Source organism: Cavia porcellus, unplaced genomic scaffold, assembly GCF_034190915.1.
Source record: "Cavia porcellus strain 051 isolate PalLab524CR breed Dunkin Hartley unplaced genomic scaffold, mCavPor4.1 scaffold_2, whole genome shotgun sequence".
NCBI lineage: Eukaryota > Metazoa > Chordata > Mammalia > Rodentia > Caviidae > Cavia > Cavia porcellus.
The window spans coordinates 107046191-107066371 of NW_026947485.1; the positions used below are offsets into that span (position 1 = coordinate 107046191).

Consider the following 20181-nt stretch of genomic DNA (forward strand, 5'->3'; position numbering starts at 1 on the left):
TCTACCATAGTCTCCGGACATTCCTCCTCAGGTACCATCTGGACACACAGCATTCACCACTGTCACCTTCCTACCCCTGAAGCTGCACATCTATTTCACCTTGCCCTCTTCAAATTTCGGACTCCTAGTTTCCTCACAACCCTCTGCTTCATGTTCTCTCAGAGGAAGGGAGGGAGGAGTGACGGAGGGAGGAAGGGAGGAGAGCGAGAGGCTCAGACTGATAGGATTGGTAGCCATCATACCCTGCCCCCCCAGCACAGCTCTCCCCCTAAGGCAAGAGGCACAGGCAGGTGAGAGCAGCTGCTCTCAGACTCTTGACCCTCTGCTGGCTCAGCTAGCCATGCCTTTGTCCTCTCTTTTTCTAGGTGAGAGTAGGCACTTGCTGGGCCAGCTCCCTACCTCCTCCATGGATGCTATGGAAAATCCTGAGGGGCAGGAGCTGCAAAAACTGGAAAGGGGAGCCTGGGACAATCCTTCGTACAGTGGCCCCCCCTCCCCACAAGAGATGCTGAGGATCTGCACAATCTCTACTGCAGCACTCCCCAAGCCTCAGCCCAGGAAGCCTGAAGATGGACCACAAGAGAAGACACACAGGACCCTGGTGTCCAGCTGCTGCCTTCATTTCTGTCGCAGTATCAGAGGTACTGGTTGAGGGGAGATCTCTCCTGAGGTACTGGACTGAGGAGAAAGGATCGTAAGGTTTTAGTGGGGAAACGTGTCCTGAAGAACAGGTGAATCTTGCTGTCTTTGTGACTTATCTGTGTTAGAGCTGCTTGCTCAAGACACAGAGGCAAGTCTCATGGTCTGCCAGACAGAGCACCTGGAACAGTCATTTAGGGGTGTTGTGGGATATATGACAACTAGGTTGAGGGAGAATATGAGGTGATGAGACCCTATACACCCCCATCTGGTACAGGTGCCTCTCGCTCATGACTTTATTCTCTGTGACCCGGTCCCATCGCCCCATCTATCTCAGAGCATTTGGAGGAGGACAGGCATGTGTGTGGGTAAAATAGCCAGATCCTGCCAGGGAATGGATAAGGGGACTGGAAACAGGGTGAAGCCTAAGGTGGGACAACAATCTGGGGGAAATGCTGCTATTGGAAACTCTGCACATTTCTCCAATACCTAAGGACTTTGGGGAACAACACTGACTGAGAACACAGCTGAGAACAGAGAACTTTATGTCAAGACTACCATCCGAGAGCTTCTGGTATACATCGTGTTCCTAGTGGACATCTGTCTGTGTGAGTAGCCCCTGACTTTGTGGTCATCTGTCTGTGAAAAACATCTGTCTGTGTGCAGTACCTATAGACACACATCTGTGGGCAAAACCTGTGGGGCCTCTGTGTGAGCAGACCGCTTCCTGGCAACTTCATTTATCTATAATCAACTCCTGTTTACTGCCTTTTCTGCTTAAGATATTTCCTAGAAAAATAATTCAACATAGTGGGAGAAGGCAAATTATTAGAAAACCTTTAAATATGTCATTTTGTCCAAAATTACAAGGGAACCTAGTTTTTAGGTTCAAGCTCCTGACACCAACTCACCAATCACTGTTGTCTGTTGAGAGGTAGAAGTTTTTGCCCTTCTTATAAAGGAAAAATCACCCCTTCACGTCTGGGGTTTTTTTTTTTTTTTTTTGCGTGGTTATTTATTGCATACAGCTTATCAATGTTTCTTTGGAAACAGGAAGAAACAATGGAGCTCAGATCCCTAAGAAGGTTAGGATACAGTGGTGATAGCAGTCCCATTCAAGAGCCTCTCCATGACACACAGACAGAAGCCTAGGCAAATGGGGACTCTCTTGTCAGGCTCTAACTGTTCAACATTGCAGAAGCAGGTGGAAGGGTAGACTATTGGAAGACAGAGTCAAAGAACTGTAGGTAATAAGTTGAATTTCATAGGTTATTCTTTCCTACAGGCAGCATAGTGTGAAGACCATGTCTGTGAGATCAATGGCCCAATCAGGATTCACTTCATAGGGTCCGTCCCATCCTTTACAGCACATTTGCTGATATATTGATAGCGCCTTCTACCCATCTGATAGGAAGGAGATTTTCACTGCACCTCCATTCCCATGAGAGCCACCAAAACCCATAGGCAGAGCCTTTCTCTACCAGTAACTGAGATATATCTAATCCCACATCAGTTCAAGAACAGGGTTAGGAAGTATTTTGCTCTTCAGAGTTACATTTTTGTGAAGTTTAAATAATATAGTTGACCAATATTGTGCTAAGCAGCGTCTTTCTGGAATATAGTAAACAAGGCATATTATCTTGTAATACAACAGACATTGTAAAATCATAGTGCAGTGTCATGAAATCAAGCCCTGATGGAGACTGAAAATAGTGAAATTACATAATCAGACACCCTTAAACCTCTGAAAAACCTTAAATTCCTCTGGTGTTGTATTCTTGATAAACCTTGAAATCATTACACTACTTGCTTACTGCTTTGACCTTAGGAATTGAGTCTGCACCCACAAAGCACCAGTCTCACAAGAATAACATGAAACACAGCTGGCTGTGGTCATGCATACCTATAATCTCAGCACATTGAGAAGCTGAGGCTCAAGGATCACAAGTGCAAGCTTAGCCTGGGCAATTTAACACCTTTATGGAGATCACATGTATACTCTAGCTCAATTAATGGTAGCAATTATCTTTGTAATATCTAATGGAATTTTGAAACATTCACTTGGCCCTCTATACTGATAGTAAAAAACAACAACAACAACAAAAAAACTTTTCAGAGAAAAGCCAACCAGAAAGGCTGATGCTTAGTAAGACCTTGTCTCAAAATTAAAAACAAAAAAGGGCTGAGGGTAAGGCTCGGTGCAAATACCCTTGATTCAATCCCCGGTATCACAAAAGCAAGATCTTATGCAACATACTTCGGAGGATATTTTCTGATCATTTCTACCACAGTTAATGGAATAATGCCGCTTCTAGTTTCCTGGCCCCCATCCTTTTTTCTGCCTCTTCCCTCTTTCAGCAACTCTTCAGGTAAGTCTCAGTAGGCCTACCTTGGTTCTTTCCCATGTCCTGGCCATCACTTCGTGACTCACGGCTTTCTGTCAGCCACCTGAAGTTAGATGATGCATTCTCAGTGGAGTTCACGGAGCCTCCTTAAGGGTATGAAAGAAATTTCTTGGAGAGCAGAAAATATCAGTAGATATTACAATAGCTTTAGGCCTTCCATAGGCTCCCAGTATATAAACAAGTATAGAATCTATCTACAGTGTTAAAATTTAACTGGGATGAGGGGTGATTGGGAAGAAAATGTTTAAAGAGGATACTGGATAGATAAGTAATGCAAAAGGGTTAAGAAACATGACACTAGATATACCTAATTTTTCTAGTCAGTATGTTGACTGGTCTGTATGTTGACTCATGCTTAAGGAGAAGGAATACACCCTCTCATGTCTAAGTTTAAGAAATGTACACTGGCGCCAAGCAGGCAGCAGTTGTGTGGTTCTATCAGGATGCTGTCCTCTAAGAGCAGGAATGCTGTAGGGGGCTATGCCCCTCTGCCATGTGCCTGACCCCGAGTTCCTGTGACTTGTTCAGATGCTGCAGGGTTGATGTTTAGTGTTAGGGTAAACACAGTGGCCTAATGGAAACATATGAACACTGGAGTCAGCCAAACTGGGTTTGAATATTACTTCTGTCACTGATTGACTCTGTGACCTTGGGTACTTCCTTGCCAGGAAAACAAAAATTTATGGAGATAACATGTATACTCTAGCTCAATTAATGGTAGCAATTATCTTTGTAATAGCTAATGGAATTTTGAAACATTCACTTGGCCCTCTATACTGATAGTAAAAAAAAAAAAAAAAAAAAAAAAAAACTTTTCAGAGAAAAGCCAACCAGAAAGGCTGTATACTACATAAATCTAACTATATTCTTCTGATGAAGCAAAAATTTGGAGACTAAAAGTTGGCAGTGGTTGCCAGGGATTGCAGAGGAGGAGAAGAGGGGATAAAAACAATACGTGGAGAATTTTAAGAGCAGTAAAAGTACTCTGTATGATACCGTAATGATAGATGCAATTACACACAGAGAAATTACAATACCAAAAATGAACCCTACTGTGTACTATGGGCTCGGGGTGATACTGACGTGTCAAATGTGTAACACACGTGTCTTTCTAGTGTGGGATTTTGATAGCAGAGGAAGCCATGCCTGTGTTGAGGTAATGTATATAGGGAAATCTCTATGCCTTTTACTCAATTTTGCTGTAAACTTCAAGCAGCTCTATAAAAATAGTCTACTGTTAAATGTGTATTATAAGTAACTCTTATGAGCATAATAATAAAGTGCTACATATTTCAAAATAGCTAAAAGAAATGGTAACTATTTGAAGTGATGAATGTGTTCATTAGCCTGATTTAATCAACATATACAGTATATACATGTAATGAAACATCATATTGTATTCCATATATACATAAAATTATTATTTGTCAATAAGTAAATGTTAAAAATGAAGTCCCTTTCAAGTTTGTAGTTGACCCCAAATACAGAGACTGTGTGTCTGTGTGTGTGTGTGTGTGTGTGTGTGTGTGTGTGTGTGTTACTGGGGATTAATCCCAGAGCCCTTTTTCATGCCAGACAAGCATTCTACCAAAAAGCTACATTACAAGCCCTTTTTAAATTTTATTTGGAGACAGAGTCTTGCTAAATTGCCCAAGCTGCCTTTGAATCTACAAACCTCCTACAAATTTCATGCCTCCGTAGCTAGAAAAACAGACATGCACCCCTATGTGCAATACAACAGTTAGCATTTGAAAAGCATAGAGACATTAGACCTTTAAGGTATTTTCTCTAAAAGGCCTTAGTTCCCTCCTCCTCATCATCATTAATAACAGCACAAACAGCAACTCTTTATTGAATAACTTTTTAATGTATCCAGCACCGTGCCATATCCTTTATCTCACTGACTGCCCCCAAAGAGTCCACTAAATTGATTCTGTTGTCTCATTTTATAAATCAGAAAAAGTTTAGATCTGTCAAATTTAGTTTGTGCAAGTTCACACGGTAATCAAGTGGGTGAAGCAGGAAGCCAATTCAGCAGGTATTGGCTTTACTCAAATCTGAGACTTTGAACCACTGTAGTCTACTACAGTCCGCACATGTTTGAATGTGCTACATGTTACCTTTTTGTCACCTATCAACATCTTATTGAGGACAACTTCCTGTGTACCATGCTAACAGAAGCAAAATCTTAAGCAAATTTTACTGTTTTTTTCTTTTTATCACTGCATTTAAAAGATGTTCAAACACTGAAGAACATTTGATATGTAAATCATCACTATCACACTAAAGATATTTTATTTTTACATATTATCTGTCACATGATACACTTTCATTTGTAAATAAATGATAAACATTCCCTCATGTTTCTAAGTAGTGTATATATTTTCATTCTGGCAATTACAACCACAGTACGATTAACTAAAACATTTCTCTTATTTTTTAATATCTGTCTGCTAGGAACAAATATGTCTATAATTACTTTTTTACTTTTGTTTAATTATTTCCTTGGAAATTTGAAATGAGGGAAGATTACAAGGTCAAAAGATAGAAATAACTCCTTAATACTTGTTATGTATTGTCATTTTGCTCCTGTAAAAGATTATATACATTTATTACACCACTAATGCTGTAACATCACAATTTTGTTATAACCTCACCAAAATTAGACACTCATTTATATTTAGTACTAAGTGTAAAATGGTACAATTTATCTTAAGTTTCTTATCTTTGATTACTAGTGAGCATGGACAGTTTTCTCATGTTCTACTTTATAACATATATATACTTTTGTGTAAATAGTATGAGCTATACGTCACAAGGGAGAAGACCAGGAAAGTGGGGAGGAAGGTGGAGGATTTTCAGTGAAGAGTGAAAAGCGTGTTAACCAAATTAAGCCTTACCTGCACAGCAATTTGGTCTGGGACAGGCCATTAGAAACTATGACTGACAGCTAAACTGACCACATTTATTCTCCTTTATGCTTTATTGTAGGAATTTGCTGGGCTTAAAATTAAGGCCTATTCGGAGTCTTATCTGGCTAAAATAGAGCTATAATTTTACACAAGTAACGTGGGCAAATCATCAGTCTTCTCATGATAATATTTATTGTGTAGCCTTCAAAACCTTACAAAGACCTTTCACATCCCATTGGATCCTGACAGCACTCCTGCAAGGGATAGATATCATTATTTTCATTCTGAACATGAGAAAAATGTCATTACAAATACTTGAGGAATAACCTGTCATACTAAATAGTTCCTTATGGGTGCAATTGGCTCCTGTGCCAGCTATTACTCAGCAGAGAAAGTGCTAGAGAATGAATAATCTTTCTGCCTTTCCCTCCTGTTTTCTTCTATATCACCAACATGATCCTAATGAAAGGACTTCCAGCCCTTTGTCTTCTTGAAGTGATAGCTGTAGCCTTTTGTTGGTGGAGGAAATGCTGGATGGCCTTTGTGTTGAAACAACGGTCTTTTAGGAGTCATCATTTTTATCTCAGAGACACACCTGGAACTATCCCTACATAGGAGAAGCACTGAGCCAGAACAGGGCTAGGTTTTGTTACTATGGAATCAGAAAGGAAGGCAGAAGCCCTGGGCTTTTGATGACTCATGTCTACCCATTGGTCAGGGTCAATTGTGTGCTCTTGTTATCTATCCCAGCCTGGAGAGAAAGGCCCGCCAAATACACTGCTTTTATTTAATGGGATTCAAGATTCTCTCTAGTTTGGTAGAACCTTGCACCATCAAGAAGGATGCAGTGAATTTGGCAATCAGTAAGAAGTTGTCTTTCTTTCTTCTTTCTTTTTTCTTTTTTTGGCAGACTCTCACTATGTAGTTGAAGCTGTTCTTGAACTCACTCTACAGCCCAGGTTGCCCTTGAACTCCCAGTGATCCCCCTGCTCCAGCCTCCCAAGTGCTGGGAACTCCTACCCCAGCTCCCAGCAAACAAGTTGTCTTTCTCAACTAAGCATTTCTAGACTTGACAAGGAAAGGAACAGAAATCCATTAGAGGTCAGAGAGTGTTTGTAGGTGCTCTCCAGTGTGACTTTAATGATGGTAGAAGATAACTGGTCGTACAGAACTGCAACTGTGGTAAAGGTACAAAGATAGAACAGAAGAGCATAAAGCCTAGAATGAGGCCATCTGGTTTAAAGATTGGTGCCGCTGAGCCAGTCAGAGACTACCATAGAAACAAAAGACAAATTTCTGGGCCCTTAACTGGTTAATTATTAAAACCATGATTTGTGTCATCTTCTTCTGAAGTAGTCGGGAATTGAAAGCTACTTTTGCTAAAAACAAACGAATAAATGACTCTTCACTTTAGCTTACAGATGTCCAATAGGCAACCTAAAGGCAAAACAAAGCCTTTAGCTATGGATGTCTCTCTAATATTACCTTAAAATTCTGGATCAGATCCTTGCTCAGCACTAGATATAGGTAGGTTAATCATTCAGAGAATATCTGTCTAAAAGCTAGCAATATAAATCGACTAGCCGTAAATCTGCATAATTTGATTCATCCTTCATCAAGACTCAGGACGTCAAGTTAGGAACCTCATGGTGGTGTTGCAGGAGCTGAGCCAGTTAGAAATACTATAGGCAGTCAGACAGGGCTAGGCCCATGAGGAAGCCAACACAGAGGACCAGATGTCTGATGACCTTGGGGAAACACATACCTCTTGCTGTGGGCCAGATCTCAAAACAGAGAGCAAAACAAATGCAACCACACCCTTAAGTATAAGCCTTAGAGATTAAATCTGGATCACCCTGAAATCAAAAGTCACCATTCTAATCCCTAAGGAAGAATCACTGCTCTCTAAGAATGCCCACTTCCTACATGACTTGCTTTCCCATTTGTTCCCAATTTAATCAATTTTACCTGATCTATTGATTTTATTGGCTAACTATAGTTATGTCTCACCTTATGCCCATCTGCCTTGTGAGTTCCCAGTCCAAATTCCCTGCCCCCCCTTCAACCCATGGTTTTACTTTATAAAAGTCCCTGAAAAAGACAGAGTCCTTGATAACCCACTTGGGTCCCCTTCGGTCTCTCTTCACACAGAAGCTTTCTTTCTCTCAAAAAGTATATTCTACTTTTTACCTCTGTTGTTCCTAAAACTGATTCTTCAGTTTTAGAGAACACAAACTCACGGACATAGTAGGTCGGAAGTCTCATTCTTCTGTGTCAGTGGGACTCAACTACAAATGCAGGCCTAAAAGCCTTTAGTCATTGTTCTAAATCTATGGTTGTAGCAGAAAATGCACCCCCAACCCCAGCCAGTAAACTTCAGTTTGTTAGTTGCCTGAGTAATAGCTCCTGTTCAAGATCGTTACTTCTGTCTCTTAGAAACAGTTGGTCACTGTAAGGTGTAACTGGTCACTGTGATGCACATTGTATAAACCAATCCCTAACTGAGAAGCCATTTTGCCTCTATAATTCCTGCTTGGCTTATCGCACATAAGCCCTAGATTACCAGAGATCAGATATCCTGGGAGTGCTGACGTGAATAAAATTTCCTCCAGATCCTGAGTGTCATTTCAGTGTTTCTGCTTGCCACTGCATGGTCACCTTGGTTTTTAGGAGACACATCACAAAACTGAAACTGCTTCAAATGGGAACAATCATTTTACTAAAACTAGATCAAATCATAAGGACTTCTCTAGGACCACCTTGTAAAGTCAGGACTGAGAAAATAGTTAACTAGCCTGTAGACCATTCTAGTCACTTCATGAAACTAGCCCTCTTCCTTTGCTGAGGAAGCAATCTGATATTCATCAGAAATAAGTCCCCTTCAGTTCCTCAGGCTGAAGTTCCTTCCCTCTTTTTTTTTTTTTTTTTTGGTGCGGGGGATCAAACTAACTCACAACCTCACACTTGCCAAGCAGGCGCTTATGCCTGCTGAGCTAAATCCCCGGTCCTTTTTGGTCTCTTTTGGAACAAGGTCTCACTATGTCCAGGCTGGTCTCAAGCTTGCAACTATCCTCCTGCCTCAGTCTCCCAAGTGCTGGGATTACAAGCATACTCCACCATGCCTGGCTTCTCACTTTCTAACTTAATAATTTTTTGCAACAATATCGAGAATTTGTCTGGGTTGTTTTGCCAACTCCATCTCCTCTTTAGGGAGACCTCCACAGTGATACATCCATTATTAACCTGGTATCTTTAGCAAGAATTACAAGATTCTTAAGTGTCTCTTGAAAGAGTTTTCAGTGCAATGAAAGAGAGAATATAAAGTAAAAATAGCCTTTATTCCAAGGATGTGGAGAGAAGTCCATGAACGCTGGCAGCCTGGCTTTCTCTGGCCAGAACGTGAGGCATGGGATATACAGTATCACCTCTGACAAGGGTGGCGCTTAGGGCGGGCATTGGTGATGCGTGAGGAGCTGATTGGAGTTTTCTTCCACGCAAACAGGAAGGGGAGTTGCAATTAAGGCTGAGGAAGAAGTATGAAGTGGTAGGCGGTCTGCTTTGGCCTTCCGCCACATTAGACCACAGTCATAATTTCTACTAAGGCAAGAACCTTTCATCTCTAAACCTTGATTTTCTTCTCATGAGAAGGTAATGTCTCCCTTGTGAGGTTTTTGGAAAACAAAGAAAGGACTTCGTGCCTGTTGAAGGTTTTCAGTAAATATCATTTGTCATTCCACATCAAGGTGTACATTATGAAAGGACTGAAAATCGCCTCAACACTCTAGATCAATGATGGTGAACCTTTTAGAACTTTCAATGATACAAACAGCCCCACTGTGGCACATATGCCACAATCAACTGCTCTAGATTGTCATAGACCAGATCAGGCTCTGGCCCACTGGTATAGTGGCTAAGGGAAAAGAAGGTAGCCTGTATCATCACCTGGCACAGGTCAGAGTACTACCTCTGCCTCGCACCAACTGAAAGACTGTAAGAAAACCATAGAAACTCTGATTCATAAGGATTCATAAGGAATGCTACTTATACATAAGGTAAGGTAAAACAATGAGATGTGTTTAGCAAGTCACTAGGTGAATTCTATGGAAAGCTCGGGAAACTTTGAAATAGGGACACAGATAAGAGATTATACAGACACAATAATAAATTATGTTATTGGTGGTGAGAAGAAAGGCTGATGTTTTAAATTTAGAGAGCTTCTCAGAATTGGGCAGAGGTTCTAGTCTCTGAAATAAGGCTTATGATAGTGGCTCTCTTTTGAGAAGCCCTGTGGTTCTCTATGATCCTTTGGCGGGAGTGTGTGAGGTTCTTTCTTATCCAGTGTCATGTTTTCGTAAGGACATATTTTCTTCACATGCTTCATGCAAAGCAACACTGCAACAATTGAATGTAGAAGTTAATAAGAGAATCTGTCTTCTATTAAAGTAGACATCAAGGAGACTTGCAAACAAGCACACAGTGCCATATTTCTCAGTTCATATTTAAGAAAATATAGTGATTTTGTAAAATAAAAGTATGCTACTTACGTTTGCATATATTGGATTTTTTATCTGGTGCTGGGAATTGAACTCAGGGCCTTGTGAATACTTAGCATGTACTCTGTCACTGCACTACATTCCCAGCCTATTATCAGTTTTGAATGAATGAATGAATTGCTACATTTTCCTTGAGTTCGATCTTTAGTGCCAAAAACAAGTATAAAAGTAGTTACATTTTCCTTCCATTTTAATTTCTACTGTGGTAACTGTCATCTGACTGGGTCTCAGAGATTCTCAAAGCTAAGCTATAGGTTTTAATTACAATTTTAAAATCCAGACTTTTTCTCTACTTTTTGGAGGCATATTTTACATTTATTTTATCCTTCTCCACACCCAGATTTTGAGTTGTTATTCTTAAGGGGTGCAGAATGTCCAGTGGTGTGTCGTCACATAACTACTGTATGCTGTGTTGATTTTGCCTGGCCTAAAAGCAAAAGTCTCATCTTGGCGTAGGAGATGCCTTTAAGGAGATATAGGGATGTCGTGTTCCATTTTCCAAAGAACCATCATTTTTAATAGTCTGAAAAAGAGGGCAGAGTCATATGAGACATTATCCCACAACAGCAATGAATCAAGCAGTATAAAAGAACTGCTATGCGTGGTATCATTGCCAGAAAAATGAGAGCTTTTCCCTACTAGGTTGGTTTAGTAAACCAAGACATATGCCAGACATTGAAGCTTAACCACTTACCAGTCTAATTATTTCAATATAGGATGACCAAATATTGCATATTTTCTGGTAACTTGTGAAAGATAATATAATAGGAAATATAAAAACAACAATTTTGTTAAATTTATTCAGTACAAGAATCAACTGGTTGAAATGACATCTGTCTGAGCAATGATCAGGAAAATCAGCATGTAAAGAATTGCACTGTCCAAGGGGTGCTTGGGATAAACCATTAAGTGGCTAAGGCAGGGTCAGACACTGCATTGATTTGTGAGCACAAACCTAGTAATCTTGAGACATATTTGCAGAGTTGTCAGGAATGTATATACAACATTCTGTTTTGATAATAGCATGGGGTCCACTTAGTGCTGCTGTCAGAATATCCCGGGTAATTTGCTTTTGTAGAATGGCTTTTATCATCATTTTTACTATGAATTTAGTGGTGAAATACCCTCCATAGGTTCATTTAGAGTTTTTTGTGTATAGTTAGTAAGAGAGTCGGTATACCACATTATATCTTTAAGTCCTATCTGGGGAATAATGATAGCAGTCAAATGATCACACCAATAAAAAAGTGATCCAGTTCATCAATGTTGCAGGCTGGAAAATTAGCTGATAGACATATGATTATAACTCAGTACCCTTGTACCATGGACATCCTAACATGCATCTTTCTATCTACCTTGGAAGCAGCCGTGGCCAAAGGTTTGTGCCACAGAGCCACTGGGTACCGTTTGGGGCTGGCTGTCTTATTCAGTTCTTGCCTTCCAGTTAGCAGCAAACAAGTCAGTATCCATTAACATAACAATGTGATTGCAGCTTTGTGTAGGAATGCACCCCATATTTTGGGTGGCATTGATCCATTTACCATAAGTATGGGGATTTTTTGTTCCCAACAAAGAAGTGTTAGCTGGTTGAATTGTTCCATAGTAGATATCAGCCAGATCTGTTCATCCCAGACTTGTAAATATTTACCTATGAACCAGTGGTTACCCTTTACTGTGAGAGACTTAGGAGTCTAGAGTAGGTCTGGATTCTATACTGACATTCTGATATAGGAATAATATCAGGACCTCTATTACTGAGACATTGTAACTCCCAACCTGCTAGGTGGCTGATATGCTGATTTCATGTTCTCTAGAAATAAAAAATGAATTCTAGGAACAACAGAGGTTAAGATTAGGAATATTTATTGAGGAAGAGAGATACAGCTCCTGAGATGCAGGAGAGGACCCAAAAGTGGGTTGCTAAGGACCCCACTTATCAGGGAAAGTTTTATAGAGCACAATCACATGAGTGCAATGTGGGTTACAGCTATAGGCAGCCAATATGATCATAATTATAGCTGCTTAGGTAATATTGATCCAATGCAGAAGCAAGTCACATAACAAGTGACATAGAAAGAACAAGGAACATTTTAGGAAGTGATGAGCCCAAGAGTCTTGGTCACCCACAAGATGACTGATGTGTATCTGGACTTCATTAACAAGGTGTTACAACTTATCTCTGGCCTTGGTGTTCTGTCTTTATCTTGAGACCTGGTCTCTAAAAGATGTACCTCTGGCCACAGTTATAATGAGTTTTCATCTTTGCTTTGGCTCTCTTGAAAGCCCAGCCCTATCTGACTGCCTATAATTCTACCTAGCTTAGCTGTCTATAATAGTGTCTGAGTATTAATTGTGGCAGGAGAGAATCTCTAATGAGGCTTCTACCCATTACAGAAAATGCCTCTTGCCATTTTTCTCTGTTCTGATAGAGGGAACCAGTGCCTCTTGTCTTTGGTGCTTTTACACGCAAGTGCTTATTTTATAGGACTTTGAAATCTCTAACAGCAAATAAAGAAAAGATTAAGGCTGCAGAAATTTATAGACAGGGACAGAAAAAAGGGGAAAAAGACAAAATATGCTTCAGAGGGCGAGGGGTTAAGGAAATGCTACATTCAGAGGGTAAAGGTTGATGGAAGTAGGGAAGAAAAAGTGAAAAGCCTTTAGCTGGACTTACCACAGTCATTGCTCCTATAACTCTTACCTCCTGACTGACTCACCAAGAGAAAATATCACTAAACTGGGTCTAAGAGGTTCCCAAAGCTAAAATGAAGAACTTAACCCACTAAACATAAAATGTTGGAAAGTTCACTGACTCCTATCGTGGAAGAAGAATTTTCAGGATGCATCAAAAAGAGGCACAGGAAGAGTTTATTAATCAAAGATTTTAGTACTCAAGAGTGGAGAGTGGATGCTCAGAGAAATGAGACAGTATGAGCTGGAGGTGGGTATATTTATAGGGCCTTAGGGGAATTTTCAACATGGGGTGACCTAGGATATAAAGTCCTGCTGTCTGTCAGGTTACACATTTGGCTGGCTATGTCAGAATATAAATCATTTACAAGTGATTGAAGTTGAGGTATGCTGCCCAATAACATTGCTGCTTCCCTGAGAATGGAGAAAATACGATTTACAAGTGAAAAGGGTGGGTCCAGAGCCAAATTTATTGTGTTTTTAAGACCTTTAGGATGTATTCACAGATAAAAAATGGCACCCTCATGATCTAATCACCTATCTGGGCCCTATCTCTGAGAATTGCTGCATTGGGAATTAAACTTTCAAAACATGAGTCTTTGGAAGAATATTTCATATTTAAATCATGACAAAGTCTCAAAGGGCAAGTCAGGAGGAAATGTCTAAGGAAATTTCTCTTCATTCCATTATAGAATATTTTTATTAAATTTGTACCTAGTGCATTGTCTTTGAAAGGTAAAACAATACAGAGAATGTCAAAGCCCTTCCCTGAGGTCACTGTAGAGACGGTGTGTGACACCTCAGCTATGTTCTAGATGCACATTAGTGTATGTGACTTTTAGACAACAAGTTCTGGTTGTTTTCACCAGAAATATGTGTGGAGCCAGTGTGAGGCCACATGATAGACACTGAAACAAGATAGGCTGTCAGTTTGAGGGAGGCCTGAGCAATTTAGCAAGACTCTGTCTCAAAATATAATTTGTAAGAAAGATAGGGAAAAGTGTATAGTAAGTGTTAGAGTACTTGCTTAGCATGATCAAGGCCTGAGTCAATATCCAGGACCACAAAAAGGAGACAAAAATGGAGAAAGTTCAAAGAATACAATAAACACAAGCACAAGTCCTGCTCTATAATCTTCTATGATAACTTGTGGACAAAGAGCAGCAAGAGATTTCTCTATACTCAGGCAGTTCTCTCATGATATGTTCATGTTGGTGTCTCCGCCTCTCCTGAAACAGTGCACTTTCTTTCTCAGACATCGTACCTTCAAAAACCTTAGACATCTCTCAGGACACTGAAAGCTTTGGGCTTTCTGGACAACACATAATGATGCTATTTAGGGGGTAGAACTTTCCATAATGGCCCTAAAAAACACCATTCATCTTCCTCAGGACCTCTGACCTCTTGGTCTGATTGCTGTCTTAATAACACTCCAGGCATTCTTACATGATATAAGAATTGAGAAACTACCAGCTAAGGCTACATTAAACCTATGAGTCAGTTGTTATGCTTCCTGGCACCTGTATTTCAAATTGAACAGAGAACTCCCTGCAGCTAATTGCAGATGTATTCAGTGCCATTTCCTAGTTCTATCTCCAGTCTTATGGTCTCCCTACTCTTGTTTCCATCTTCTTTCCCATCAAATAATTTATACATTGACTCAGCATATATTTGTACATATAGGTCTATTCTTTCTGCTATGCCAAAATCTTGGCGCTAAGTTTAGAGCTCACCAACCAGTTCTTAGATCTGTTTTCTATTTCTCTCTCTCTCTCTCTCTCTCTCTCTCTCTCTCTCTCTCTCTCTCTCTCTCTCTATTTCTCTCTCTCTCTAGTACCAGGAATCAAACTCATGACTGCACACTTGCAAGGCAGGTGCTTATGCCACTGAGCTAAATCCCCAGCCCATTTTTTCCAAAGTGATTCCCTTCAGCTTGACTGAATTTCCTTCAGCAGAAATTCTTAAAACTCTTTGTTGCTGAATTTAATTTCCTAAGAAAAAACAAGTGTAAATGATCCTGGGTTCTTATGAATTTGAATCTTCTGAAGTCCTGGAAGGGTTGCTAATGCTCATAAATGTTGTTACTGGGGCAAGTGAGACTGACCTAGTTCTCTTAGCTATCATCTTGTTTGAGACATTGTTTAGAAACACACTAGTTTTCTACACTTCTCCAGGGAATACTCTGAAAATCTAACCCTTCCCTCATTCCTAAGTTACAACCTGCTCTTGTTTACTACCTATTCAAAGACACATGAGGTATTTGAAACTCAACTTGAAGTGATCCAATTGGCATTAACCACAATGTATGGGTGGAATATCAGCAAAGAGGCAATTGAAAGGGAAATTGCCCTAGAAGAAGAAAAACAACTATAAAAGAATTGGGGGGGGGGGGCTGGGGATTTAGCTCAGCGGCATAAGCTCCTGCCTTGCAAGTAAGCAGTCGTGAGTTCAATCCCCGGAACCAATAAAAAGGAAAAAGACAAAAAAAAAAAGAATTTTTTTTAAATAAGGGACTTTCTATTTTTTAAAAAAAATGGGACACGGAACATGTACCTAATAAATAATTTAACCAAAAGATCTGTGATTAGATTTACTTTTCTAAGGATAGGAATTTCAGTACTCAGTTTTTCCTATGCCTATTCAGATTTTCTTAAAGAAGTTCTTTTGCAAAGTATTAATCTGACATGGATAGATTCATGTAAAACCTCCAGTTAGGGTATTGATTTATCTGTAATAACAGAATCAAAATGGGAGAGGCTTAAATAAGGTAAAAGTTTATTTCTCTTTTGTATAATAGTCTGAGGTATAAGAGTCCTGAATTTATATGTTGCTCCACAATCATGGGTCCCAGGCTCTTTCTTCCCCACTGGTTTGTCACTTTCAACATGCAGCTTCTATCTCATACTCTAGCTGCTGCACTTACATTCATATTCCTGCTAGTAAAAAATAGGTAAATAGAAAAGAAGGAATTTTTCTTCCTTTGAAGGACATGGCCAGAAATGGTAAGTGGAAGCCTATCACTTCACTTCCATTCCAGTAGTAGAATTTAATTAAATGGTCACCATACCTAGAAGCAAAGGAAGCTAGGTTACACAGTATTTAGGCAGAAATGTGCCTCTAGAGAAAAGTATATTACTGTGATGAGGGGAGGATAAAATATTTGGCATAACTAGGCATCTGGGCCAGATAATGTAAGAAGAAATCTTATCCATAGTTTAGCAATGGGGAGAGCATTGGTCAATAAAGCATGTACAAATTAAGACATTACACTCGAAATAATCTTCGTTAGAAGATTCATTGGAGAGGTTAATTAAAGTTTATTCTTTTCTACCAGGAGAAGACATCACAGTCCTTAGTTGAACTATGGTGTAACTATTGTGTGTTCTGAAGTTTCAAAGAAGCATATGAAGAAATAGTTTCATGATTTTATTTCACAAGAAAGTAAAACCACATAATAGAGTTGCCTACACATTTCTCAACCCCAAAGTGTTCATATTACCAAAGCCAAGCTGTATCCAATGTGATAAAAAATAGGCAGAGTGGTCTCAGAGAACTCAATTTGTCAAGTGATAAGAGGGATTCAAGTAGAAGTTATTAGAGAACCTGCAGGATCAGTTTATAGAATTGGTTTCCTAAGGATCTACCAACTCTTCAGTCATTTGAAAATAATGAAACCGTGAAAGCTCTGTCCACACAATGGCTGTTAAGGCTGAGATCAGGGTGTAAAAAACTCTCAGATTGTTAGAAAAGTATTTTCAGTGCTTCTCTTGGGAATTATACAGCAAAGGAAGGAGCAGTTGGCATTTGGGTGTCAAAAAATTAAAGATACAAAATTTTCAACATAGGAATAGTGTAGGTATATAAGGGAACTGTATACTTGCTGGCAGAAGCACCCTGGCTCTTTGAGATTCCTTGTCAGTTGGTTGAAAAAAAATCCTATTCCTGGCCAAGTAGAGTGATGGTAGAAAAGAACTGGCCCTGAATCAAGGCTGGCAGCTTCCTGATGCTGACGGTTTCAAACAGGAACCTAAAGAGATGTCTTTTTATGGTTTATTGGCCATTTTAGAATTTGGGCAGTAAAATAGTCAATTCATTAGAAAGAAACAACTTGAAGCAACCCCTCTTCCCATGGTGAGCGGCTGTGAGTGTGGCAGGCTCTGCTGGCCTAGGACAGGACCCACCAATGTTAATTGGGACCTGTGCCATGCTGGGACCTGGAGCACCGGGAGGCCAAGCAGCCCCTCCCCACCCGGTGAGTGGCTCTGAGTGTGGCAGGCTTCAGCAGCCCAAAATGGAGCCACTGGAATTTACTGGGAACCAGGCCATGCTGGGACTTGGAGCTCCAGGAAACCAAGCAACCCCTCCCTGCTGCCTGTTTTATTTTGTTCAATTTCAATATACATTAAAGTATAAACAGCTATTTTGAAGAGAATGAGAGACTCTATAACAGCCATAAGTGACTTCCCTATTTTCTGGTTTTGAAGACAAAAAATGCCTTCCTCATTCTGTTCGGATTAGGTTTTGTTTTTTTTTTTTTTTTTTTGTCTTTTTCGTTTTTATCGGTACCAGGGATCAAACTCACGACTGCCTACTTGCAAGGCAGGTGCTTATGCCGCTGTGCTAAATCCCCAGCCCCTTCGGATCAGTTTTATACTATGTTGTTTTGTATGAATTCTCTGTATGCAAAGACATGGACAGCTATTTGGAAGAAAACAAGAGATAGTATGATAGACGGTAAAGATCTCAGGTTGTCTAGCTTTGAAATTTGAATCTCTTACATTGCTTTCTTATGTCCTGTTTTGGTCTGTTTTGTTGTGTTTGATTTTACCCATTTTAAAATTAAAATAAAGAAAAGAAGAGCTATGTTCCATTAAATAGTAACTGAGAACAGGAAAGGCCCTCATTAGCACATGATGGTTTACATGGCAGTCACTTGAGGGGGAAGCACAAAGTGCTGTGCTGACTTTTGTTACTTCTCTTTACCAACAGTTCAAAATGTAGGGTAGAATTATGCAGTCTCTACTATAAACACAGGAATGGATAGTCAGTTTAACACTCAAGCTATTGATATAGTTAATATGTGTCATACTTCTTTAATAATAATAAGTGTATGCCCCACATATGTCTAAAAGAAACCTAAGATGTAAAAAGCATAAATATATTAAAATATAGTACATTAGAACTATAATGAAAAGACTTAGGGAATGATATGGGAGGATTATTGTCTTGGTTACTTTTTACTCGTTGCTGAGACAAAATACCTGATGCCCAAGTTGGGAAAGGAAAGGTTTATTTTTTACAGTTTTTGGAGGTTTCAGTCCACACTCAGTCAGCTCCCAGGCAGGCGGGCATGGCTGGGCCGCAGTTCATGGCAGCCACAAACAGCAAGTTTGAACCAGCAAAGAGAAAGACACACCTTTTTCCTGCCATTACATTACATCCTGGCTCTACCCCTACGTGGGTGGAGCACTGACACCATCAATCCAAGCACTATACAATGAACCATCACAAATGAACAATGCAAACTCATGAGGCCTGGGGACACAAACATAAACCATGACAATTATAAATAAAAAAATTTGGAAAAAGATTAAGAAGGCAGATAACTTGTGCCAGACACCTTAAAAGTGTTATAACTTGGGCCCCGGTATAAAATCCAAGGAGGCAAGAGACCGAAAATTTAGGTGGCAAAGGCTTTATTTCCAGGCCTGGCGACCAGTCTCCGGGAGCCAATTTGGAGACTGTCCCCCAGAGACTGAAGGGAGGACTTTAAAAAGAGGCTGGAGGAAAAGGGTGGGGGGAGACAAAGAAACCTGCAGAGCCATCAAACTTGTTGACCTGAGTCTGGAAACTGTATTGCTGTCCACTTAGCTCTGACAATCTCCGGAGTTCCTGCTGTTTCTCAAATTACTCCCATCCTACAGACTGACATTATCTCGGAGTGGCACGTCTGCAGCAATGTTTGGAGAAGAAAGTGGGGAAGTTAATTATCCCAGGACAGCTCGTCTTCGCTAGTGAGTGCAAAGGGGTCATGAGTTATGAGATGCTGGAACTTAAGTTTTACAAAAGATCTGATATTTAACTCATTTGATACATACAGAACAAAAGGAAAGCACCGATCGGGGTTTGGGCCATAGTATTACCCGGTAATTTCTTTAAGCTAAGCAGTTCTTAAAATTAGGGCAGGCTCATTTTATGACAGATCATCACCGGGTCAGGGAGAGGTCACCAGAAACCCAAATTCTTTATGGCCTAGATAGATAGGTGAGGGGAGAGGGAGGCAATAAGGTGTCATACAGAACAGAAAATGGCGGTTATGTGTCAAGGTCAGGGTAAAGGGTTAAACTCATACGCAAATCTCTCTGCACACAAGCAGGTTACTTTAAACAAATGTAAATTAATTGGCCATTCTGGTTTTCTTTAGCTCTTTATCGGAGAATAGAGGCTCCTAAATGTGATTAACAACCCTTGTTAGCTTGTTTTAGCACAACTTCTGTAGTTCGTAGAGGGCAACAATGGTTAACATATCAATTAAGTGAGATTCTTGCAATTCTTTACAGAGGAGAGTATTGCTCAACATATCAATTAGGTCACTTAACATATCAGTTAGGGAAAAAGGATAAAACAAACACATTTAGTAAGCCACTTTACAGGTTTGCTATAATACACATATAACGAAGCTATTTTCTTAGAGTACAACATTCCCCACTGATTTTAGTCAGTGAGTCAAATCATTGACTCATTGGCGTCTGTTTATAACCTTGCATGTGTCTTTAAAATCATACGCTTTTAAGAACTTTGACATAGTTTATCAACTTGTTTACAACACAAGGCCCAATAGGAGGATTAACAAAGGTCTTGCAGCTGTCATTAAAGCTGTTAACCAAAAGGAGAAAGAAAACCAACATTTAAATTTACTCTGTTTTATCATACAACTAACAATTTTTTTAAGTCAGACAGAGGCCTCCTTGGGGTCTCTAT

At 39.9% G+C, this 20181-nt stretch overlaps 1 protein-coding gene and 1 non-coding gene across 6 annotated transcripts in view; both read left to right on the plus strand.

Moving 5' to 3' along the window:
* Positions 1-20181, plus strand: part of Pkd2l1 (polycystin 2 like 1, transient receptor potential cation channel) — a 176334-nt gene that overhangs the window by 141325 nt on the left and 14828 nt on the right. For 4 of the 5 annotated variants that reach the window (XR_010046292.1, XM_063245037.1, XM_063245036.1 and 1 more), the window contains exons 2-3: positions 366-641; positions 1134-1247. The exons of the other annotated variant lie outside the window; for it this stretch is intronic. Coding sequence is in view for 3 of the 4 variants with exons in the window: in XM_063245037.1 (XP_063101107.1) it covers positions 407-641; positions 1134-1247 (349 nt within the window). In the remaining variant the exon portion in view is untranslated. The remainder of the gene's footprint in view (positions 1-365; positions 642-1133; positions 1248-20181) is intronic. 5 annotated transcript variants of the gene reach the window in all.
* Positions 17173-17309, plus strand: LOC111754502 (small nucleolar RNA SNORA2/SNORA34 family). The gene has a single exon (XR_002789183.1). It is a non-coding gene; the product is annotated as a small nucleolar RNA SNORA2/SNORA34 family (small nucleolar RNA).